General features: G+C 44.5%; 1 protein-coding gene across 1 annotated transcript; it reads left to right on the top strand.

Moving 5' to 3' along the window:
* Nucleotides 1–7,197: 7,197 nt before the first annotated feature.
* On the top strand, nt 7,198–23,977 carry DRGX (dorsal root ganglia homeobox). Its single transcript, XM_038140917.1, has 6 exons — nt 7,198–7,231; nt 9,901–9,998; nt 10,264–10,365; nt 12,850–13,022; nt 13,333–13,445; nt 23,235–23,977. The coding sequence occupies exons 1-6, from the start codon at nt 7,198–7,200 to the stop codon at nt 23,498–23,500; spliced, it is 786 nt and encodes a 261-aa protein (XP_037996845.1). The 3' UTR covers nt 23,501–23,977.
* The last annotated feature ends 2,246 nt before the right edge of the window (nt 23,978–26,223 follow it).

Genomic DNA, 26,223 nt, shown 5'->3' with positions numbered 1-26,223 from the left:
TCAGCATTTGGTCAAGTTTGGAACTAAAGTGGTCCAGGCATGTGAGGTATGTGCAGTCACACTCTGCTCCTTAAGGTGGGGAGAGCACTAAGCCTTGTCCTGGCAACACGGCAGTGGGGTCTCAGTGTGTTGTGGAAGAGAGCCAACAGTAAAGAGCACAAATGCACGAGAGTGGTCTCCTGTTTGTAGAAATGTTTGTTTTAAGGGATTTCTGTGGTGCTCCTTTCACAAGGTATGTGAATGATGGGCAGGTGCATCTTGGCACTGAAGCTGGGGAAGGGATATGCTGGGGGTGTCCTGGAACAGGTAAGGCAGAAAGGATGGGCTTGGGGAAATTGATCTGAGGTGGTTTCCCTTTTTTGGGGGGCTGGGCGGAGGGATGGGGTGAGCTGGGGAGGAAGAAAAACTTCTATGTGCCTGCCCTGAGAAAGCTGGAGCACAGCGGTGCTGTAAGCTCTCTTCTATCCACTCTGCAGGCTTGAAAATGCTGTTTGGTGTGAGGCAATCTTCAAGGAATGCTCGGTGTTTCTTCCAGTCTGCCAAGGGTAATTACTATGGTTCCTGTTCTTCTGGGAAATGGGGCAGTTATTTGAACGACCCATGGAGGATACTATTTATTCATAGTCCTGGAGCTTGTCTCCGGGAAAGAGGAGTGACTGGGTGCCTATGGTAAATTCCAGGGCTTTCCCACAGATACCAAACCCTGCAGACTATCACCAGTCCTTTTCAGATTGCACATGCAAATGCGAGTGTACATGTGGGTTCATTCTTAGGTACACCCAAGTGCGCATGCATTCATGGTCAGTGGCAGCTTCACTCCTGGTTCATCCCCAAGGATGGTGCAACTTACCCAGAACTGAGATGGAGTGCTTGGGCTAATGTGAGAGCATTGCCACATCCAGAGGGTGCATTTCAATGGCTTTGTGAAAAAGTATGTCACACCTAGGCCACTTCTCTGGCCTGGAGTGCAGATCACCTCCAAGGAGAGCAGTTAGTAGGTGTGAATTTGCCTTACCTTTGCTCAATGAGACAATTGTGCATTAAAGCAGCTAGTAAAATGTTTTATTTCTTCCTGTTGGGCTTACTACTAGAAGCCATTCACAGAATAAGGGAGACCGCTAACTTTCTGTTGTCACAGAATCTGTGCAGTTTTAGATTCTTGCATTTACTAACTGCCCTTATTCAGAGCTAGATCATGGCCTGCCTTATCGTGGAAAACAAAAGTTGCAGATTTTCCCTGAGAAAATGAGAAGTGACAAAACTTTAACTGAAACCACAATTTGGTGATGCTGTAAATTCTGGCCTTGTGACACAAAGCGGCATTACGGCATGAGCCCCAGTATGCTGGTTCAGATCTGCTCACAGAAACCTTGCTTGATTAACCGTCAGGTTACATGTGTCAGGCAGCACAAAACTGGTGTGTGTATTTAAAAATCTGTGTACACTTTCTACTGTGATCCACATTGTAATCAACTTTTCTTTAAGTCTGCATCATACTTGCTGCTTAAATGTGCTGAGCCAGTGTTTGTGGCCAAGCAACTGTGTCCTCAAAAGCCATAGACTGAAAGACCTTCCCTTGGAAGACTTGATTCACAGCTCTTGGTTAGAAGACTTGTTTTATCTGGCAAGAAGTACCTTTGTATGGTATCTTCACTAAAACCCCAGATAATCTCCCTTAAAACCTGTGTTGTTTTGCCTCATCCTGGCATAGACCCTGTCTGTGCTAAGCACATGTTTGGTAAGGGCACAGCTCCAGGCAGAGAGTGGCCGATACTGAGGAAGGCTCCTGGCAGACTAATCTTGTGTGCCACTGGAGGTGCCACAAGGTATCTTCTTGTTTTTTACTGAGAAGGAAGGCAAGAGTGAATTATAGGCTGTTCATATTGTCCTGGCCAGCTCTGAAGGGAAATATACAGCACTAAGAACACTATATGGAGGGCAGTGGTGAAGGTCTGTGTGTACCTACATGAAGCTTTTTGCAATTGAATAACACTTGCCAGGACATAAACAAAAAATCATGGGATCAGGCCTGGCATACTGAATGACTTCTTGGTGGTATGTATTTTAAGCTAATGTCCCTTTCTGTCTCATGCACTTCCTTTGCCATGTCATGAAATTTCTATCCAATTCAATTGATTGCTTAGCCTTGTCTAGGTTCTGATTAGAGACTTTCCTCTCTGATGTTGCATGTTCTTTTATCGAATGGTCATGTAATTTCTGTTAACAACCACTCTCAAATGAGAAGAAAATATATACCAGTATATGCATACCAGTATATGAAATCTCCATTAATGGCAGAAGGAAGAGAGAAGGAAGGCTTACTATAAATGGGATCAGGAATGTAGAAGTTCAATTACCAGAATTCATTTTCTTTGTACACGTTAAACCTGTTGTAGCTACTGTAACTAGCACATGCAGTTGGGTCTAATTGCTGCTTTCCAGCTTGACCTAATTGATGCTCTGATTTGCAGTCACCTTACCTCTATGAGTCCATGTTTCATTACATTTTACCCTTGCTCCTGAAATCCTAAAATTCCCATGGGGAAAAATAGACTACAGCAATCCAGAGCTTTTGTATATGAACTGACAATTCTTTCTCCCCTGTAAATTTCTTTATCTATCCATGAACAGTGAAAATATAGTAGGTTGACAAAGAGGTTTATTAGTTATCCCCAAATACCCCTTATTTAGGCCGGCATAACTACTTATAACTCACTGGGAGTTTTACTTAAACTCTGAATGAAAACTGCAGTGATATAAAAGCTTAGAGATAATTTCATAACCTAATTGGGGTGTTTATATTACAGGACAGTGCTATTCTCAGTCCCTGCCCATAATTGCAAAGAAAGAGTTCTCTGATGAAGAATGTGTCAGTATTTTCCATGGAAAATCATTTAAAGAAAAGCTTTTGAAATATGAAAACCTCATGGTTTTAGCTTTAAATAAGCAATTCAGTCATCATTTAAAAAAACCCTCTAATGTCTCCTGCAGCTTTGATTTCAAACACGTCACATTCTTCATTAAAGCAATCATTGTTAAAACAGAGGGACATAAAGCAACATAGGATTTATTCCTTCATTAAACTGATGATCCGTATATGAAGCCAATTAACATTATGAGTCTGGTGAACATCAAGTGTAAAGAGGTTACAGAAAATTAAAAGCAGTCACCTTGGTCTTTAGATAAAGAAAGAACACTTTTACATTATAAATTATAAGAGTGTCCAAGCGGGACAAATCGGCAAATTTGGTTAATTGGAAAATACATTTTACTGCACATGAATTAGGGTAAAATAACCTTTTAGCTACTAGCCTTTTTCTGTGGTCAGGTATTGAGAATCACGGGAAAGGAAGCATTTGGACATGGAGAGGCAAGAAAGCCATTTCATCAAACTGAGCTGTTCCTTGAGTTTTACGAATTATCCCCTCAAAGCTCAGTGTTTCCAAAGAAAACATCCATTCAGTGATTTTGCTCAGCAGTTCAGCCCTTGGTTTTGATTTCATGGGTGAAATACAAGAAGAGGTGTGTTTGTGTGTGCAGCACAGGAACAGTTCTGCTCTAAGACAGACCAATCAGCAAAGTGTCTATCCTGAATTATACTTATTTGGACTTTTTCTTGCAGATCTAGTAACTAATATCGATGTCACAATAGTCACAATAATAACAACAGTAATAATAATAGTAATGAAAATTAAGTTTATGAAGGAGACTTTAAGAACTTTACATTAAAAGGTATTTTTTTCCCTGAAATATTGTAGCTCTGTATGCTATTTCATTCTCGTTTTTAGTGCTTGTCTTTAGTATCTAGATGAGAGGAACTACCCGAGAAATTCTAGTTATGATCCCAAACAACTTACTGCATATTTTTTCCACTGTAGACCCAGATTGGCAGGAAAGCGTCTGCGGCGGGGGACACGGAGGCACGGAGGAGCAGCTCTCCCGGCAGCCTTTCCCCGGGGAGGGACGGGCGGGCCGGGGCCGGGGCCGGGGCGCGGAGCTGCGGGCGCTCTCCGTGGTGCTGAAGCGCCGCCGCCCCGGGGCTCCGTCCGCCCGAGAGCAGCACCCAGGACTCCCCAGCGCTAACTTTTAATTATGTCAGCCCCGCGTTTCGAGCATTAAAATTAAACAGACACCGAGCTGGCGAGGGGTGGGGGATTATATATTGCTTAGTTATCTATTTGTTTTGCAGCTGCTGATCCTTGGGAGAAAGTTGAGTCTCGACCGGCTCAGGGATCTTTTGCTTCTATTTAAAAAGCAGCTGCTTGGAGCACTTCCCCGCGCTGCATTCCGCCTTCTCCCCCTCCTGTAATACGCTGAACTTGCAGGCTTCAAACTGCTGGGGAAAGTGAGTCTTGGAGCCAAAACAGCAATGCAGCCCCCTGACTAGAGCAAGGCCTGAGAGCACCATAATGAAGTTATTATTATTTTATTAGGGGTTCTTATGATAAAACACTATCTCACTCATCTCTTCCCGACGTCAGAAAAAAAGGAAAAGGCACATCTGCCTCTGTGCAAAGGGATCCTACAGGACTGGCCCTGTGTGGATTTTAAAGCTCAAGAGGGGGAGAATGTCAGGAGAGATGCAGGCAACACCTCTGGGTTATGGCCTTCTTTTTAAGGTTACTTGACCTAAAGCTTGTGCTGCTATTTTATCGAGTGCAGTCAGAGTCAGAGCATTGGTCTTTGATCTTGCGTGGTGCTGTAAAAACCATCTCAATTCGTAGTATACTGCTCAGAGACTTGCCAGGATGCTGAGCAAATGTCTGTTGTCAAACACAGATATTCCTAAAAGTGTGTGTGTAGACATGTAACCATATATAAAACACCTGAAGACAGCCTTCTACATCTGTTACTACTATGCTAAAATTATAAGTGAATGGATAAGATGGGATCAGATCAAATAAATTTGTATCTCAAGTAAAATTAATTTTTGCCTTGCTTTACTAAAATAATGCTTCACAGGATGGAAACATAACTCCAATTTGAATGTACATTAGGGGAATTTCCACATCTATGCCTAATGTAAAAGACAGAGCAGGTGATATTTCTAAGGCTTATTAGTGTTTATTTAATGAGATCGTATGTACAGAATCAACTTTCCAAAGATATCATCTCTTCAATATCACTATTTCTGCACCTGTATTGCCTGTATCCATCTCCTTTGCTGGTATGAATGTGCTGTCTTTAAACTCCCATCACATCTAAGAGAGCCTGTGTAGATTTGCTCGCCCTTCCTGCACAGAACATTACAATCTTTATAAAATATTAAATTTGTGTAGTCTGCCGGAGAAGCAATTGTTCCAAAATAAAATCAGCAGTCTAGACGAAACATAGACACCAGAACTTATCAACAGTTGTCTGACTTACATCTTCTGATGCATCTTGAGTGGGTCATAATACCAACTTTATTTTCAGTGGTGCATAAATTAATTACACGCATTTAATAACCAAAATATCATTATATTCCCCCTTTAATATCATAAAGGCTTTACGCCAGGGAAGCACTTAATGTGCAGGGGGCCATAACAGGCTATTATCCTTGTGTAATGCTATTACAGAACCAATTATGCGCCATTATACTTGCTTTTTTTGCAGTTTATGTGATTTGATCCAATCCCGCGTCCCTGACTTGAAAATTTCATCTGGGTACTTTAAAGTCTAATTTTCACCCGGGCTGAGGCAAGGGCCATCTCTCTCCGCTGAGCCTATGTCTCGGATGCATTTTAAAAGTAATTGCGAAGGGTCCCGCCGCATATCATTTGCAGACGGGAAGCGAGCATAAATCCAGAGACCCCTCGCTGCGAACAAAATCAAACTTTGCCGTGGTACGATCGCTTGGAAAGGCGAGGCGTGTGCAGAGCGGCCCCCCAAAACCCATCCGGCGGCAATTACCCGGAGCTCCGGCAGCGCCGGGGCGCGGGCGGCGGGGCCCCCCCGGCCCGCACCCCGGGGCCCCCCCGGCCCGCACCCCGGGGCACCCCCGGGCGGAGGGGACACGCAGGGGGCTGCGAGCCCCGGAGCGCCAGCGCTCAGAAAATAATGGGATTTTGTTGCTGTCGTTCACATTCCTGGCGTTTGCTGAGAAATTACGGTTTTTTTCTTTTCATCCTCTCCACCCCCCCCTGCTCTGCACACCACGTGGGCCATTTGTAGGGCCCAATAGACCTATCCAAGTTACTCACTGTAGACAGCGCTGGAAATAATCAGATTAAGGCCAATTATGCGTGAGATTATAAAGGCAAGTGCTGAGAGGCAGAGCATGCTGTAGACAGATATAAAGACATCTGGCCACTTCCAGAACTCCACAGAGCCCTTCTGTCTCTGCAGCCAACAACTCACAGCGCCTTATTCTAAAGCAAAACACCCCTAAACCTTACCGGTGATTTTTACTTCTGTTCGATTTAGGTATGGATTACTATATTCATGTACCTTCTGGATTTTTGTTTGTTTGTTTTTAGTATGACTGCATATAAATTTGAGTTGTTGCTTGGGTTTTTTTTTTCCTTGCTGAGGACATTGGCTCCCAGTGTGTTGGATGCATAAAAAAAAAAAGGCAGCTTTTTAGGCTTTATTGCTGTTTCATTTAGGCAGAATAATTTAGATTTTCTTTTAAGCAGTTCAATCTTGCCTACAAACATTTTTTTTCTTTATGTAATTATTTGCTCCATAAAGGAATATTTGAGATAGATAGGTAGGTAGATAGATAGATAGATAGATAGATAGATAGATAGATAGATAGAGATATAGAGATAGATGATGGATAGACAGAAGAACAAGAGAGGCACAACCTGCTATTTCAGGCAGAAAAAAAAAAAACCCAAAACCAACAAAGTTTTGTTGATTCTGATTACTGTCCGCCAACCGCGGAGTTTTCTGCCTTTGGTTTTTTTAATTCGTTGCACAGAGTCAGACGCTACTTTCTCTTCTTCCTCTGGGATGGGCTTTAGGGTTATCAATGGGTTTCTTCAGGTGTTTTCTTCTGGCTCTTCACCTATTCTGTTCTTTCCCTCTGTGTCTTCAGATCTGCGGGAGGCACCTCGGCGGTGCGTCGCGGTGCCCGACTCCGACTCGGGAGCTGGTGCGGGTCCGTGGGTGCGGGGGCTGCGCGGGAGCCCCGCGCCCCGCGGGCTGGCCCCGGCGCCGGCCGCCGTCGGGCTCGCAGCTGCGAGCAGCGGGCGCCCACCCAGCCGCAGGGCCATGTTCTACTTCCACTGCCCCCCGCAGCTAGAGGGTGAGTGTTGTCGCACAGAGATGTGTAAGTACCAGAGCTGAACTTGGAGGGGTCTGTGGGCGGGGGGTGCGCTGGGGACGGAAGGAGAAACTGTGACCGAACTTGGGCCACGACTGTCGCGTAAAAAGGCGTGCTGGGATAAGATGAAAATTTATAGAGAGATAACTAAATGACATCCTTTTCCTTAAGAAAATACAACCCTATCCCCCTCCCCCTTCCTAGCTTTCCCCTCTTGTCACAGGAAGGAAAGAAGGATTGCATGACTTTTTTTTTTTTTTTTAATTTGATTCCTTCTGGAAAGGGCTTGGTTTTTTATACCCCCACCCCCGTCATTTTGCCACCTGCCTCCCCTCTGTGGATAGCGATCCCGCAGTTGAGCCTCAGGCTAAGAGAGAGATGCTTTTCTCCCCTCCCAGCACAGATGTTGGTGTCATGGCTGTAATCGGGACACTTTGAGGACGTGGTCACGCCTCCTCCCTCCAGCCAAAGGGACCGCATAAATCTTTAATGCTATTTTGCAAACATTCTGTGGGAGGATGGTGAAAAATGAGGTACAACAGAAGGAAAAAACCGGGGGAAAATAAATATTTGGGAGGATGATTTTTTCTTTGTATCATTGGTTAGAGACTTTTAAATTTTTAATATTATTATTGTTGTTGTAGTTGATTTCCTTTCTAAAAATTGGCAGCCTTCAGGATTTCCCCGTGTCATCCCCGCAGATGCCCAGGGCCCTTTGCACCGCTCCCTCCGGCCGCTGCTCGTAGTGCTCGGAGCATCCCCGGGGCCGCGGCCGCGCAGCGCCAGCCCCCGGCGGGCTGTCCTGCCGTGCCCGAGCACTGCCGGCGCCCCGCGGCTGCACGGCGGGGAAAGCGACCCGGGCCCCTAAAATCCCCTGGCCCGGCCACGCCGCTCCTTGCACGGGCAGCACCCGGCGAGAAGGGGCTTCCCTGCGGCGGCGCTGGCAGGAAGAAGTGTTCCCGCGGTTTCATCCCACTTCGGGGAGGGTCAGCCCCTCTCTAAGCACGGCTTCCCAGGGTCAGCGGACCCAAGCCGGTCTGTGCATTCCGGCTGGAATGTTCACTCCTCGAAGTTTTCTCCGGGCGGGACAGGGGAGCCGGACTGGGCAGGACAGTGCGAGGGTCCCTCCCGCCAGTGCCACCGAGCTCTGAGGCGGCTTTGCTAGTTTTCGGTGGACAGCTTTGGAAACGTGTTCTTGTTTTTGCTTGTTTGTTTGTTTGTTTGCTGTATATTTGTTTCTCCGGTGGCAGCGTGGGGTCGGTGCCTGTGTTAGGCGGCCCGAGACGGGGCAGGCTGCAGCCTCTCCCGGCGCTGTCCGGGGCCGGCCCCTCGCTCTCCCGGCTTGGGCAGCAACCGTGCGGGGGGAAGGGGCGATCTGTCCTGCCAAAGGGTGAAAACAGCGTTGGGCATCACCAGTAAAAAAATAAAAATATATGAACTCCGTCCAAACTCACCCTCCCACTCACCACCAAACCAAAGAAGCGGAAACAGAAAAGCTCTGCTCGGCCAGCGCTGGGGCAGCCGGGAGGCCCGGAGCCGCAGGGAAGAGACCGCTTTCTGGGGGTCACCGGGACCGTATTTCGTTCTCTGATGAGCCTCTCCCAGGCCCACACGGTGTGAGGTCTGTGCGAGGAGAGGGCTCGGGGCCGTGTTTATCTTCCAAATGATGCCGCAAGATGAGTGGTGACCTCCAGCCCGCGTACCCCAGAGCACTCCAGGGCAGGTCTGCAAGTGGGGTCACAGGGACACTCAGCAACACTTCTGGGGGTTCTAGTATTTTTCTGTTCTGTGAGGGTTTATTTTGGTTTGGTTTTGTTTGCTCGTTTGTGGGTTTTGGTTTGGAGTTCTTTTTGTTTTCTTTTTTTTTTTTTTTTTTTTTTTTTTGGTTTGGTGTTTGTTTCTTTGGTTTTATTTTTCTGCTTTGGTTTAAGTTTTGAGTGGTTTTTTGGTCTGTTTTGTTTTGTTTGTGGTTTTTTTATTTTGGCCTGTTTTGTCAGCGAACAGAAAGGGAGTGACACATTTCAGCACGGGCGCGCACGGATGATGCGTGACTGGGGGGAGCCACAAGGCCGGGCTCCGCTCCATGGGACGTGGTTCACATCCCGGTGGCCCATCTGCCCTCTCCCGACCTCCGTCTAGGGACAAACTCCCGGTGCCCCAGTCGGGCCCTCGAACGCCGGTCGGGGAAGGGCAGGGCAGCCTCCCCCAGCTCCGCCACCGACTCCCCGAGGTTCAGCCGTGGCCGAGCCGCCGGTGCTGGGCTGCACCGAGCGCCGTGCCCAGGTTCTCCCCCAGAAGCCAGGGCGAGCGGACGGGGCCGGTTCGGCCGCTCCCGCGGGGTGCGTGGGCAGGAACCTGCCAGCGGCGCCGCTGCCCCTCGTCCGGGCAGGGCCTTCCGCGGGCTCCCCCGGCAGACGGGCAGGGCCTTTGCCAGCTGCTGCCCGCACGCCTCTGCCAAAGCTTCGTCTCTTCGTCCTTTTAAAACACAAACGGCCCGAGAAAAGCTCATTCCCGGGCCGGGGTGAGCTGCGGGCGGCAGAACCCCCCGGTGCCCGCAGAAGCTGGGGCAGCGCTGCCCACCCGAGCGGCTCCGTGCCCCGGCCCGGCGCCCCCGGGGCACAGCGGCCTCTAACGCGGCTCTCGGCCCGCAGGCGCTGCCCCCTTCGGAGGTCACTCTGCCGGCGACTTCGACGACGGGTTCCTGCGAAGGAAGCAGCGCCGCAACCGCACCACCTTCACCTTGCAGCAGGTAGGAGCCCGCTTCTCTCTGCCCCTGGCCTCTGCACCCACTGCCCCCTGCTTGCCTGCTCCACACTGGCTCCCTGCCTCCCCCATGCCTGCTCCCTGCCAGCTTCCAGCCTCCTTCCCGCATGCCTGCGCCATGCCAGCCCATCCTGCCTGCCCCACTGCCTCGGTGGCCCAGTTTTCCTCATCCATGCCTGGCAGACACCCCCGTGGGGCGGCCGGATCCTCACGGATCCCTCACGGATCTCTGCTCTCCTTCCCTCCATCAGCTCGAGGCCCTGGAAGCTGTTTTTGCTCAAACCCATTACCCCGATGTGTTCACCAGGGAAGAGCTGGCTCTGAAAATCAACCTCACGGAGGCCAGGGTGCAGGTAAACATCCTGGGGAATTACTTAACTTGGATATTCAAACTGGCAAACTTTTTCTTTTTAATTTTTTTTTTATTTGACATCATGACTGCAGAGTGCACATTTGGCCAAAGAACGCAAATGAAGACGATCTGTCATTTTCATGATGCACTTTAATAACATCAACATAATGTGGAATATTAGATTAGGTTGATTAATCGGTCATTCATAATTAACTAGTGATAATGTTCTACACTAATTTGTCCGCGTCTCCAAGGTACTAAATTACATCAATGCACATCCATTTCCTTGCTTTTGGAGGGGGGGCGTGGTGCAGAGAAAAGAGCTGAGACGTGATTCTCCAAAGCAACTATGACCACTGTCGAGCAGTGGGGTTAGTCAACTGCAGGGAGCCCCGCTGCCAGGAAGAAAGCTTCTGCACCTCTTCAACTTTTCTCCCTTTTGCCTTCTTTCTAAACACTTAAATTAGGCAGATAAAGAGCCTGCAGAGCGATTCCCACACCTTTAATATGATCCAATAAATACCATTGGCCATGATTACTCTTTCCACAGCCACACTTTTCCAGCCCTTCCTTTCTTCCTTCTCCTTACCTTTTCTTTGTTTTTTTTTCCCATGTCCAGTCCATATGTATGTGTACGTGCTCTGCTAAGAGAAACAGTCCTGCAGTCGTCAGGGATGGATCCCTGTAACTCTTCAGGCATCCACAACAGAGTTGCAAACCATTTTTTGAACACGATTATGCATTCATTTTTATTTATGGGGATTTTCTGCGTGGTGTTCTTCTATTTTTTTTTTAATTTAGGTGCTTGGGGTTAAGACTATGCAAAGATCTAATTGTAGGAAATATAATAGCTTGCCTTTTGTTCCCTAGGGTCATGTTAGTATCTCTTAAAACCCAATGGCTGAAGAGAGATAATGGAATTCACCACAGTAAATTGGGGATTGTAAACAAATTATTTCTCCTATAATCAGATTATGTGATCCTGATTATTAAATCTGAACATGAATCATTGGTCATATGCGGGCAAATTAAACTGATTATTATTTGGAAATGAAAATCTCCTTTTACCACTGCATTGTAGGTACTGGCTTAAAAAAATAATAAAAAATGCCATTTTGGCTATTGGTGCCTAAAGACTGAACTGCAAATTGAGATAAATGGGACAATTATTGAGCATTCAGAAGTGGAAGATCATAACTTCTTCCTGAAAGGTGCAAGGGTGAGATAGGGGTGGTGACAATTAGATTGCTGAGGACTGGTGTTTAGCCTTGTTGTTGGCTATTATGCAAACAGACAATAGATGCAAGCATTTGTTTAGCCTGCTTTCATGCAGGGACATGGGGAAACACAGAGGATGGGAGATATGTTTACATTATACCCCTTGCTCATTCAAATATGATTAATGTGCTATAAAGCAGAGTCTTAATCGAAGATGATGTTGTCAAACAATAACTAAATAGGGAAATAAACGACTTCATCATGCTCTTTCCTCAGAAGCAGGCGAACTGTCAGTGCAAAGTCATTAAAATATGATAATGAAAAATAGCTCAATTAAATATTGTTATAGCTGTGACCTTCATTCAATTAAGACACAAGAAAGTGTCTGCATTTTGCTTTGCATTTAACTGCTCTAAATTTAGAATATAGATAAAATCATTATTCAATGTTTGCTGATACATGCAATTAAAAGGCAGCTAACTAAAATGGAATTGGAGAAGGAGAAGAATAATAATAACAACAATCTCGCCTATACTTGAATTTATGTATTCAAATGTGGATTTCCTGACCTCAAGAGAGGCTTGGCATTTGCCACCTCAAACATTGTACTTTCAGCATATTAGCTCCAAGGTTAATAGAAAAAAAAGTTTTCAGACTAATAGTCAGCTGAAAAAAATCAAGAATATGAGTATTTGTTTTGCATATGGGGGAAAAAAAATGGTTTGGAAATTAGTGTTCTATCCTGAATTCATAGTGTGGTCTGAAGTAGGAGCAGTTGCACGACAACATTATTAAACTGCATAATGATGTTCCAAATTTAGTACCTATCTGCTTTTGAGTCCTGTGAAAGCAGACTGGCCATGAGAGGAAGAACAGCCAGTATCAGCCCTCTCCAGAAAATGGGCTGGATCAGATGGCCAGATCCACACCTTCTCACTTCTGACCTCTCTGATTCTAGCAGCAGCTGATTTAAAGACTTATATATGTTTTCATCACAGTGCTTAGATATGTATTTAACCTTAAATTGTTGTTGTGACATGCCTTTTAAATGTGTTTAGACATTTCTGGCTTGTTTTCCAGATGCAGAAATATTACAGATACAAATGCCATCCTAAGACTCAACTAGAATAGCAATGGGGATATAAAATAAGAGGAAGATTCAGCCAAGCTACTAAATGACAGATTTCACTAGAGTAACAATTTACAATCTCCTTGCTTCACATTTGGCTAAACATGGTTTTCACCTAGGATTGCTCTCCTGCTCCAGGTGTGGTTCCAAAATCGAAGGGCTAAATGGAGAAAAACAGAGAGGGGTGCTTCCGACCAAGAGGGCTCTAAGGAAACCATGGCTGAGGTGGCACCTCCTGCAAGGAATTTAAATTCCCCTTCTCCAACAGATCAAACCAGGAATAAAAAAGAGGGCCTGGAGATCCAGCAGAGGTAAGGGTAATACATGATATCAGCTGCCTACCTGTCTGTGGGGCAAGAATGCCTCATATGTGTGTATGTGCATACAGATTTGCTGCTATGCCTTGACCTAGAGGCATCATCTTTGGAAAATGAGGTGTTTCTTGTGCAATCCAATGTTCCTTGTGGAGATGCTGAGGAGCTGGTGGCTGTGGGAGACTGACATTGATCAGCCTGGGTCACATTTAGCTGTGTGCTGAGACACCAATGTGTTTGAGTGCATGCACAAATGGAATCAGCTGGTTCTGGTTTTGTAAAGAATTTGTCTTCTTTTCTCCATCAGCCTGAGCCGAGCAGTGGGTCCTACAGGACCTTTCTTCCCTTCCTGCCTGCCAGGGACTCTTCTCAACACAGCCACCTATGCACAAGCTTTATCCCATGTCGCCTCTCTAAAAGGTAAGCTACTTTACTTAACTTGGGAGTAAGCTCAAAGAGCATCCCTTTCAAGGCAAGTGGCATGGCCCCACTGCCCTCCGTGAGGAAACCTTTGGGAAATGGCAGACCCCTCTTTCTGTTTAGGTTGGCAGTTATTTGCACTGATTGGTGCTGCACATACCGAAGTGAGTCTCCTGTTGTATCTTGTAGCATCATTTGTGGCAAAATACCTTCATTTTACTCTGACAGCTACTTTTCGTGAGGTCAGGTTTTCTCTGCAGGAGTAGGACAGGTAAAGTTTGCTCCTTTAGAGCTTTTGTTGCATATGCTTTTTTTTAAGAGTTTAATTTATTCTAATAAATTAGTTATATACATCCTTTTGCATTATGTAGTACCTGGCACCGTTACTGATGCCTCATCCGCTCTTTGCATGTGGTTTCCTTTGCAGTGCATCTCTGCACAATCCAGACCTTTCTCTTCTTGGACAGTAGGTCCCCTTTAAGAACTTGAATAAAGCATGTTCCTGGGGACATGGGAGGATACAAAGTAATTCCTCATTACCTGGGACCCTGGCTTCAGGAAGGGTACATCATCCCGTGTCTATATACTTTTGGTTTCCAGCAGCAGTATGCAACTTTTAAAAATAAATCACCTACTCATCCATTAGCTGTTCTTAGTCTAACAATTTATAAGACTAAGAGTGTAAGCAGGATGAATTCAATTTATAGATTTATAGGATGCAGAGCCTCATAGCAGTGCCAAGCACAAAGAGGCACATACATTTACTCTGTGTCCCAATGTGCTGCAAGAACTTGTGAGGAAAGTTTCTCAGTTAAAGACCCCCCACTATAAAGACAAATGTCCTCTAATACATCTCACTGTATTCTCTGGCATACCTCATGCTCCTTGTATTTCCAGTTAAATCAGCACTGCCAAAGTATATTCCTGGAGCAAATGTCTGGAACTCCTGAGTTGGTTGTTAAGTCCAGTGTCCTGCTCCCTGCACCCCCTTCCCTCCTGTCTTTCAAAAAAAGCTGAAGCCAGACACACCACACAGTTACTGCTCTTTTGGTAGGTGTGAGACCTGGAATTTTGAATCAAGAAAGGACACCCAGGTGTGACCTGAACCCTAAAACCTAAAGGCTTATTGTCACCTGTAGGTGGGTAGCAGCTGTTTAGAGTGCCTGAGTCCTCTTGATCTCTGCCCTGTGAAGTCTTGGGGTTGCAAATTTTGACTTTTTCTAGTGGGAAGCCTCTCTGGACGAGATAAGCTGAATTTTTTCAGGCAAAAAATTTGTTCATTGATAACTGTAGTCCCAGACAGGTTGAAAAGTGTGGAAATAGGGTTGTGTTCAGTGAATAATTTCGATGACAGTAAAGGGGGCTTTTTCCTTAAAGCGTACGTTCAAACATTTTCAAAATTAAATGCATCAATATGTGTTCTCACTGGTTTCATGTTTAAGTGTAGTTAAATTTTAAGAAAAAATTACCCAAATAAACAAAGCCAAACAAAATGAAATAAAAAAGATTTAAAAATTGTTGTGAGGCATTGGTATTTTCAGCTGGTTGGTTTTTTATTTGTTTGGGGTTGGATTTTTTTTGCTGTTGTTTTTGTTTATTTATTTTTAGTTTTATTTATTTTGAAGACTTCCTGTTACTCTTTTCTTTGATTTTACAGCTTAGCCAATAAATTGAGAAACTAAAATTTCCTCTTTTTTTCTTGATTGAAGTTTTACAGCCTAGGGGCAGAAAAAGTTCTATTCCTGAATCTTTTGTAGGTATTAAATAGTCAGTTGCCTGGACTAAGAGACAGTGTCCCTGAAAAAACTGTCCCAAATGTAAATGAGATTTTTTTATTTATACAGTTTTAATAGGAATGGTCAGTTACTGTCTTCGTGAATGTTGTCAGTTATACATACAGTTCATTCCTGAAATGTCTGTTTCATATTTCTTGCCTGGCAGTAGACGTCTCCAGGTACATGCAAGGGAACTGGGATAAAGTAGCATATTTTGATTTCATGAAATGCGGTTACAGATTTGTGCATCTGTGTATCCACCTACCAGGAGCTGTGTGTGCCTGTCAGGGTGTTGTTATCCTGGCAAGGGACTGGGAGTCTGAGTTGCTGCTTTGAGGGCAGCTCTTTTTCTTTTGCTGCCTACTCTGCTGCTGGGTCTTAGTAATGTCAAATTCTGGCTTTGGAGTTGAGGGGGAAGAACTTATTGTTATATGAGGGACCAAATCTGATATATACAAGCAGAGAATAATTGTAATATCTTTCTTGTGGCATTGATATATGGAGTATTGTGTCTTCTTTCCTTGGCTCATCTCCACAAGTTCCTCTTTCCCCATTTCTTCAAGAGTAATTTACTTGGGCTGGGGTAGGGCTGTGCACAGCAGTCACTGAGTTTTTGGTCCTCTTAACTGGCGACCAGGACAATCTCTAGATCCTCTGAGTGGACCAAAGGTATCACAGGCCTAATGCACAGTTTGCTTTTCTTTGGTATGGAAACTCCAGGTATATGATGTTTCATCTAAACCAGGGCATTTGAGAGCACAACCAAACTCATGAGTCAATCTGGAGGAAAAGACAATGGTTGTGAGAAGAAAGGAAAGGTCAGAGAGAGACACCGTGTTCACAAAGCCTTAATGTGACTGTCATATGCTCAGTTCAGTTTGTTAAACTCTCCCTTTTCATTTCCATTTAAGAGAGGAGCTGTGTGCATGTAGGCAATAGTATATGTCCTTATATATCTTAATTAAGGGACCTAAGCCTCTCCCTTGAAAATCTAGTTGCGTTTTGCTGCAGAAACGATGCCAGAACCCTGCCACAGTTGGTCTGGAGGCAAAGGACTTTATGTCACACAAATCCCATAAAACTCAGCATGGGGCATAAAGTTATCAGCTGCTTGTTTTTTTGGATTGTTTGGATAAGGGAAAACCAAGCAAGTAGAAAGGTTTTCCAAAATTTTGCAAGCTTTATTGAAGAGTGAAATGACTGAGAGGTCTTCCTAGTATTTGTCTTGTGTCAGTCATGCTTTGAAACTACCAGGAATTCTCTGTGCTTTTGAAAGCAAAATAGTTGCTCTGGAATCAAATTATTATTTTACTACGAAAGGATGCATGGCCCTGCTTTCCTCTATGCAAGTGTCAAACCAAATGCAGCTCCTCTATGTGGATCTTGTAAACAGATATATAATGCCACCATTGGGAAAGTGATCCTGGCCAGTAAAGGGAATCACATTCTTCAGTACAGCCATAAGAGCTGCCTGCAAAAAAATGAACACTCTCGGCACATTGGGTGCTACTAGGAAGTGTAGGTTGTTTTCTTATTTTTTTGAGGAGACAAGATGTGTTTTGTTGGACATGTGAGCCAACACTTCGCTGGTGTCAGTGAATAATATTTGACTGATGCTTTAGAAGGAGATAAATCAATACAGTGAATAACAAGTGATGATGGTGATATAAGTAATTAATAATTATTTTATGCTCTCAGAGACCATTTTCATTCTGTCATCTGAGAGTTCTTCATCTTTAGTAAAAAAAACAATACCTCTCTTTCTCTTTCTCTGACTTTGCTTGGCTCCAGACCCAGGTGTCCAAGGCTACATAAAGTGCTTAGGCCACAAGGTTCTGGAATCTAATTTGTAGTATAAGGATGTAATAGCTGAGGGTGAAGTTGGTCTACAAGAGATAGGAAATCTTAAGACAGCCTAGTCTGGGGCAGGGACTAAGACTGCAACTTTGCTTTTGGAAAGACTGTGAAGTGCTCATCAGGCTTGCCTCATGTGGCTCAGGACGCCCCATATGCCATTTCTAGGATATGGGGATATTGTTGGAGCATGAGACCAGGTCTACTCTTATAAATGAGAAGAAAGTTATTTTCCCCAAGCATTATGCCTCATGAACTTTTCTGTCTCTGAAACTGAAATTTTTTTTTTCCATCAAAGTGAGGATATTGGCAGAACACAATGTTCTGTTAATAAAAGGGGATGGCTATACTATGCAAAGAAAACTGTTATTCAGAATATAGGCTTTTCCAGAGAAGAGTATATTATCACTGACAGTTTTTCTCTGTTTCTATCAAATATTCTCTGCTCAATAATAAAACAGACCTTTTCCTGTCTCCTGTCTCTCTGAAGTTTAGCACATTGGAGGCTGTACTCAATAGCAAACAGCTGTTAACTACAGTATCATCTCCCTATGTACTATTCTGTCAGGAAATACAATTCCTCATTTGAAAAATTAGCACAATGTCATAATTTCAGGGATATACAGTGTTTCCTACTTCAGGGGCTTAGTACTTCACCACTGGCCATAATGAGAAAAAGGTTGACTCACAGAGATGAAATTTCTGATGTTCATTACTCTCCGAAATTGCCCTGATTTGACAACTATGCTACTTCATTGTGGTGACTTCGGCAGTTCCATGATCTTTTAAGATGAAACACTTACTGTAAGCCAGGCATCTGCAGTCCATTTAGTAGATTTAATTGCAGACCTCAAAGATGAAGGGAAAATACTTGTTTTATTTATGGGCTGTATAACTATAGAGTCATCTGGAGAAGCTAGTGTTCTGTGCAGAGAGAGACCTCAAAGTACCTTCTTAATGGATGACAGCATGAATGCAATTCATTAATGCAGAAGATGTTATTAATGGGTGTAAACAAGAATCTCCGTTTTTCAGCGGATGTGTTCTACCATTCTGGTGGCTGAGGCCAAGAGTGTCTGCTACGTTCCGCTGAAATTTCCCCAGACCCATGATGAGTGAAGTGTATGAGGAGAGAAATAATTACACTTGCCAGGGAATTACTTTCATAATTCACCCACAGCTCTTCTCTCTGCAAGTTATAGCTCAGTTGGTTTTCACGGCACCCCCACACCACTGATAGAGAAGCATGATTGTATTGTGCACATCCAAATGGGTACGGCAGGCCACTGTTGATTAGGCTCCTTTATGGTTTGCTGCTACTGTGGTTGCTGTTCATATTAGGGAGGCTTAATTGCAGTATCCAGGGAAAAAAACCTGAAACATAACTCGAACTGCCCCTCCATTACATTTCAATTTCTATTAAGGAAAGATGGAGGGAATTTTCTCAGTTCTATTGGGCAATTCCCATTGCCAACTCTACAAAGGAAGTGTTCAAGGACCTAGGTCACCCTTGAACTGGCGTTTACTGAACTGAAGCTCCACTGTTTACTGTAAGACTGGGGAATGAGAATAAAACTCTTGGGGTTTTTTATTTTCAATGTCATTCTTGATTGTGGATTTACTGACTTTTCTGATGCAACACAGCCAATATATTAAGTGGATTTGTGTAGCATTTTTCTTAGTTTATCTGCTACTCTGACTGCAGAGAATCTAAAACATTTCTTTAGTTGGCTGATGCACACATGTTGAAAAAATTATTTTGATTCCCATATCACAGGTCCTCAGCTCTAGCACTGCCCTACCTCACAGGTCGGGATTTTTGGTCTTTTTCACAAATACTAGGAAATACACAGGTGCTTGGAGCCCTAAGAGCATGGGTAGGAAGTAGGTGCTGTCTTGTTCCTCCTGGACAAATCTTGATTAGGTTAGTGGACATTGGCTGGGCCGGGGTTCCTGTTGATGAGGTTGCCAAGCTGACAGTATTCAAAGGACAGGTTCTGTTCTCTCAGCTATTTTGAGGGCTTTGCTGTCAGTCTTCCTGCCCCAACAGGCAAGTCCTGGCTTCAGATTTTTTATTTTTCAACAAAAAGACTCCTGATTATAGAACATCTGATCCAGATCATCAGCTCTTTGTTGTTTCCCCTGGGCATAGAGGGGTCATAGCCAAGGAGATGTGAAATTATAACATTTGGATTCTGCTGTCACCTCTGAAGTGCTCTTCCAGCCTCTGGGCAGCACAGGGTACCTTCCACATTTAACCAGCTTCTCAATAGAAGGAGAAACCATCTAGTATAATTCCAGCAGCCTTGAGGCTACCCCAAATTAAACTGGGAATATCTGATGTTTCTCCATTTCAGGATTGAGTTCCTGCCTTTCTTGTTCTGAACTTCCTGATTCAGAGGTCAAGAAGATTTGGATAAAGCCACTTTTATGTTTCCTACTTTTGACTTAGGCTTTAATTGACAGAATGTTGGTGTCATCTGTGAAGTGCAAGAGGGAGCTCCCATTGAATCAGCTCCCACTGGTAATCAACACTACAAACTTGAGATGGTTGTTGACCTTCCAATCCTTATGAAAGGGATTAGAGTTGAAGAAAATCAATGTGACTACTATGAGAAGATAACAATAATTAAATCAAACATAATATTTTCTCTGAAAATTAAACATCATGCCTTGATATATGAGGGTTTTAAATGGGATTTTTTCTCTCCTTCCCTCCATGTCAGGTTGCAATTCAGATGTCCATATCAAATGCTGATATGCACAAATAATGAAAGAAGAAAGGAATGTGGAGTTTGCCTTTTGGAAAGACTACCTAATAAATTCTTTAAGCCCTTGATTTGAAACACAAAATGCATATTTAAAAATTTATATTGATATTTATGTATCAGCATTTGCCCCACTCCTATCCCTCTCTTCCCACCTTAAACTGAACCATAGAACTGCACAAAGGAGTCCACAACGAAAAGTGTAGATCAAATATTGTTACAATTTAAATGTGATGTTGGCAGAGACAAGACAAAACTAATTTAATTTTTCCTGTCAGTCTCTGTAGTAGATCAATTAAACTGCCAAGTGGATCAAATATTTCAGACTGTATTTATTACATTAAGTATTTATGTTCAGGCTGGGCATTTAAAGTATGATCTCATATAGGAATAGAAGGAAGTTCAGATCAATCCAGCAGAATTTGCTGTAAGTTAATGGAAATCTAATTGTGTATTTTAATTTTGTGTACAGAAGGCAGTAAGTTCCTGAAAGAAAGCAAACTGTACCCTGTCCATATTGCAGCAACTTGATACAAATCCTGTTAAACTAAACTCAGATTGTCATGGATGTCGGTGGGGCTGCATCAAGAGCTAGGGCTGATGGCTGAACCCTCACTGATTTTGATGGGAGCTGGATGCCTGAAGTCCTCTGAAGGTTTGAAATGAGTAGGAACAGTTCCTTCCTTTCCCACTGTGGGCTCAGGGCTATTGCAGTAAGATGTTAAAAACTACTGCTGCCTGCTATATATGGATGCCTCTTTCTTGGTCATTGTCACTTTTCTGGAGATTGTGGGCTGACTGACGGGAAGGAGGAGACCTTGGACTCTTGAGTGTCCCATTGTTGGCCTTGGCTTTGTGCTGGCAAAGTCCAGTACATTTCACTGGACTTATTATCTGCAGATTCAGATGATTGCAAGGTAGAGTCAACCTTCTTTACAACATACACTAAAAAGGAACAGGGCTAAATCCTTTTCTCCTCTATTCTAGCTGGACCCTGGAGCAAATGATGCTTTTTACTTTACTTTTTTTCATGTGTGAGTTGTTTGCAAGTATTTTAATCTCAGTGGAAATGAAAGGAATGGTTTGTGGGTGAATTATTGCTAGACATAGCTTTGTTTCCACCACAGGTAACTGCACCCTCAGGTTGCAGAGCCACTAGGTAATATCAGGGCAAATTATTAAGTAAAGATCTTAGGCTGGTACTGAATACTGATAAATATTTTATTCCTCTAACAATGGAATGAAAATTATTCTTAGGGAATGGAGCCGATTCCTGCTTTTTTGAAAAGGGGAAGACTGCTTTCCACTTCTCCCCACCTCCCGCTAAGCAATGCCTGTGCCCAGTCCTGCATTAGGCACTGCAGGGCAGCCCTCTCCGCAGCCTGGCAGCTGAAGAGCTGTGATTGAAAGCTGTTTTGTGTTAGAAAGCAGCAGTGCAAAGGCAGCTGATGCTCCTGCAGGCCTCCCGGCTCCCCCATCTCTGAACAGAACCTGAAGATAGTGGGACATGGTGCAAAAGACCTGCTGCAAAATGCAGGGACTCTGAAGGGCCTCTCCTCCCTCTTGTTAAAACAGTGGCTGTGATTCAATGGGGCAAAACATTACTTTATGAGCGTGGCTGGTGGTGGCAAAAACTGTAAGTTGTGTTACTGAGTAGATTTTATTATAAACCCTCCATCTGACCTGCTCAAAACAGGCACAGAATTCAAGACTGAGCCTCCTAGAGCTAAAAGCAAAAGAAGCAGAGGATTTTAGTCAAGTGCTGAAACTTGTTTGTGCTTCAATGCCTGGACCCATGGAAATGTTGGTCTGCTGATCTGATATGCTTTATCAGAGAAGTATTACAAGAGAAAAGGGTTCTTTCCATTTATATTAATAAGCAGTCCTTTGTAGATGCAATTTTTTGAAATACAAGGAATACTTTTTCCTGAATATTACTGGCAACCACAAATCTCTGACAATTGCTGTGGAGAAGCCTTGCCAACATCTTAAAAACAAACAACTGTCTGCCTTCATTCCTAGCAGATGGGTGCTGACCCGTTGCTACCAAGAACAGAAGTGTAAAACTCTGTAGGTTATTAGTTCCATCACTTAGTCATGAGCCATTTAACTCAAATATTAACTGCAGAAATTAAAGCAAGTCCTTGGCTTGGAAAGATCAGGGGAAGATACTGCATCGTGTCAGGATGTGTGGGTGCCAGTAGTTGGCTGGGCTGTTTCTTTTTGAAAGGTAGCATATCAGCAAAAGACAGGCTTTTGCCAGGGGTGTACATGAGGATGTAGAGTTGATGGGCCTCTAAGACCCCTGGAAACATGGTGACTAATGGTGTCTGGTTTTTTAACCAGAGAGTAAATTCAAGAAGTAGCTGAGCCATCCCACTCTGCCTTCCCATCCTACTCCTTTGTCACATTTTCCATCATTCAATAGATGCCTCTAAGCTTTTTGGATGGACTGCATGTCCTGCCCAGTGATCAACCTACACTTCCAGGTGTGCTTGTTTGGGAACTGGCCCAAGCTCCAGCATTATTGAAGAGAAGCCAGAGGAAGAGCCTCAGGAAAGCTGGTAGAGTGAGGACTGCCTCGGTCAGTGGGTTGCAGGGAAGGTTTTGGCTTCAAGAGAGAGTAATCACTTCATCCACGCTGCAGTGTTTTCTTGCCTGCTTGGAACACCCACATGTCTCAAATGATAGAGATGCTGTGGCCCATCTCTCCTGATGAGACTCTAAAGCTGTATCACAGCAGCAACTTTAGGTAGCTTTGGCTCACTTCTGAGGCCATTCATGGGTAAAGGTAGGATGGACTCTTACAGGTAGACAAGGTGCCAGTAGTTTGCAGGGGCCTGGCCAAGGGAAAGTATCTCATTTTACAGTGACATAGGAGAAGGTCCTCATAATGAGTGGAATATTTTCACCTTTCTCTCTGCTGTAATCTTTCAGGAAAAGATAAGTGACAGAACATTACACTCACTCACCAAATGCTGCTGCCTACACTGATCAGGCTCAGTGTGCAGGTGGAGGGCAGGGGACATCTCCAGCATGGGGCTGATGGCAGCCACAGAACAGCAGCTTGATATGAGAGAAAGGAATGAGCTGAGCTTTGCTTATGAGGAAATCTCATGTGATCTGAACTTCACTGCTCACTCCTGTCTCTACTTCCCTCTGACAAACAGAGTGCTGTTTGTCACCCTGGATGACTCACAGTGTAAGATCCTTTTCACAGAAGGATCAGCAGAACAGCATATGGGTTTTCTAGCCCTAGTGATCCAGAGGACACCTGTGTACCCACTACAGGTCAACCCCATCTCTGTCCTCTTCAGACTGACCATGGAGGGAACAGATGTTTTCCATGACCTTCCCCAGCAGTGATGGTGCCTTCTCTCCTTCCTCCCCAGGGAGCCCGCTGTGCTCGTGCTGCGTTCCAGACCCCATGGGCCTCTCGTTCCTGCCCACCTACGGCTGCCAAAGCAACCGCACAGCCAGCGTGGCTGCGCTGCGCATGAAGGCGCGCGAGCACTCGGAGGCTGTGCTCCAGTCTGCCAACCTCCTGCCCGCCGCCAGCAGCAGCCCCACGCCTCCTGCCAAACCCGGCCCTGAGGGCAGCCAGGACAAGCAGCCCTCTGCAGCCAAGGAGCACATGGAAGGCGAGAAGAGCGTATGAGACCGGAGTGGTGCTGGCCCCTCGGCTCAGGGCAGCGGCCTGCCGCCGGCGCCCTGCCCTGCCATGGGGTGAACTGCAGTGTGGCCGTGCCCAGTGGGACGTCATGGGGCCACCAGGGACCCTCACAGTTGAGTGCCCTCTTTGGCTGCCATTCATGCACCCTTGCTTTTCTTGTGTCACTGTAGGTTCATTTCCCTGATTTATCAGCACTGTGTTTGGAAACATTGGTGAAGCTGTTTTTATTCTCCCTTGCCCCATACATCCCAGGGACACTGAAAGGCCCAGGATCCTGGCTTGCTTGTGCACATCTTCCCATCCTGTGTGAAATGGATGGTTGGAAGCAGCACATCACTTCCAGATGTGAGTCCTGGGGCAAGAGATGCACCCAGGCACCAGTTACTCCACCGCTCACAACAGAGGGGAAGGAATATCCAGGTATATTCCATTTTGGCCTGCTGTTTTCTGAAGGCACTTGACTTCAACCAAACCTACCCCAGGCAATCCAGGTGTAAGAGAAACAGAAAATAGAACAAAAATCTTCATAAATTTTTTTTCTTTTTTTTTTTTTCCTTTTCTCTGAAAGTGAAACTTCTCATGCAGTAGATTACTGGGAAATTGCTGAGATCAGTTTAGGACTAAAAGCCTTGCACTAGCCTCTGTGTGAACATTAGTGAATTACTCTTGCCATTCTCTGCATTAGACGTGAAAGACACATGACTTCAGAATGGCATTGCCAGCTTCAAACAGTAATGCTGGTATTTAATGGACAGTGAATTGTCTCTAGATATGCACAAAGCTGGGGGTATTTTGACATCACTGTCTTGGAAAAAGAGACTGGAAGACAAAAATAATCCTTCATTGCAAGACTGCAAATATGTTTTTCCATGTTTTTTGTTTAATAAGGAGGAAATAAAGCTTGGAAGGATATTCCTTTATGCCATCCAAATTTACACTATTCTATTTACTGAAAGCTTGTTGTAATGAATCTAGATATGAAAAGATACTAATTATTATAGATTGGGAACAGTCCACAGAAGAAATTGATGCCTCTGTAAATTTAACCTTATCTGTCACCCAAACCTCCCCAAAGCAAAGCAGACTTAGATCTGAAGAGCAGTCATTTAAATCTCACTCTTTTTTCCATGGGAACTGCACATCAGGATTTAAACTTAAGGACACGAACTTGACTTTTCCAGGTGCCATTTGCAGATTCCTTGGGCATGTCCACAGGTGTCCCTGGAGAACAGGCTGAAACCACTTTTCTGAGATTTTGAACAAGTAACATGGAGGCTAGTGGAAGGATTCCTGTCGCCTCTGATCCTGCACATTGTGCTGCGGATCTCGTGAAATGTGCTGAGCACAGGGTTTGTTTGGCTGTTCACAGGATCCAGGTTTAGGAATGTGCTTGGAAAGGCACTCCTGAGTAAGGTTGGCGGCAGAATTTTGTCTCCTCCATGTAAGTGATTTCAGCCCATGAATTTCACAGAACCTGGGACTTCTCTGGGGCTCACAGGACCCTTTCATGCTGCCCGGTGCGCACCTCCTTTCCATGAGGCATGGCTTGATGTCAGCACCCACTCAAAGGGTGGGAGGCCTGGTGTTCGTGGGGCTGCTTGGCAGCATCCGGCACCATCACTGTGGAGGAGCCAAGGATACCAGGCACCCTCAGAATGCAGTTTGTGCCTTCTGGGCACAAGCCAGAGAGGGCACAAGTCAGAGAGGGCATTGCTGGGTCTGTCCTTCGGTCAGAGAACAGAAAAAAGTCAGGCAGGGCTCACATGAATCAAATGGAGTAATTTTATTTTACTTCTGCCACTTAATGTGCTTCTTTTGGGGGTTCTTGACTGTCCTAATGCAGGGAGGGGAACATACAGTAGCCTATGGTCTGCTTTTGTACTTCATCTTCAGGAGCTGCTCTGCTGAACTGTGGGTGGAGCTGGCTTCTCAGGCTGCAAGGTATGGCTTTAACAACAGCAACAACCCTTTTCTTCCACCAAAATAAAAGAGATCGCTGTGTGCTATGTTGTGGGGTGTGGTTGGAGGAGAGAGAATCACTGTTTTCTTAGAGGTATTCCCAATCGTAATTTTTTTCTCCCTCCTAAAAAACGACTAAAAAAATATTCCGGTCCAAAGAGGCAGGCCCAACTTTGTTTCAACATAATTACCTTGCATTCAGTTGAACTTCAGCCCTTCTGTACACTAACTCTTCAATCTAATTGTTTGATTAAACTCGTATTTCCTCTAGAAAGGTACATAAATAAGTGAATTGTTGAGCAAATTAAGAATACTTAACAGCATTGCATCTGAAAAGTAGTTACGCTGATTAAATTTTCTGTCCTTGAGGATTTTCAGGAAATTACTTTTGATCGTCAATAACACAATTAAGTAAACTACACGCACATTAGCATGAATAATTGATAAGAAATTATGTATTACCACGAAGCACTGATTTAATAATTCATGATGCGACACTCTAGTGACTGTGCAAAACTGGATAACATCGACAAGTCTGCCTGATATTGCTGGAAATGCTGCAAATACAAACAAGTCCACAGTTTTGTTGTACAATAAAGGAAAGTATCTGATGCATGCTGTAGTTTCTGTTTGTTTAATACTTGAATAAATTTAGAAAGAAGACTCTGAAAAGCTCCTGTATTGTTTTCATTCAGATCAATTTCTCTGTGCAAGCACCTTTCACATTGATGACTGCCCAGTTCTGCTCA

This window comes from Motacilla alba, chromosome 6 (genome assembly GCF_015832195.1).
Source record: "Motacilla alba alba isolate MOTALB_02 chromosome 6, Motacilla_alba_V1.0_pri, whole genome shotgun sequence".
Taxonomy (NCBI): domain Eukaryota; kingdom Metazoa; phylum Chordata; class Aves; order Passeriformes; family Motacillidae; genus Motacilla; species Motacilla alba.
This window is presented reverse-complemented; position numbering and strand designations above follow the sequence as displayed.

Coding starts and splice junctions, on each gene's coding strand:
- DRGX (XM_038140917.1), top strand. CDS start 7,198: ATGTTCTACTTCCACTGCCCCCCGCAGCTAGAGG. Junction 10,366..12,849: donor TCACGGAGGCCAGGGTGCAG/GTAAACATCCTG, acceptor CTCCTGCTCCAG/GTGTGGTTCCAAAATCGAAG. Junction 13,446..23,234: donor CCATGTCGCCTCTCTAAAAG/GTAAGCTACTTT, acceptor CTTCCTCCCCAG/GGAGCCCGCTGTGCTCGTGC.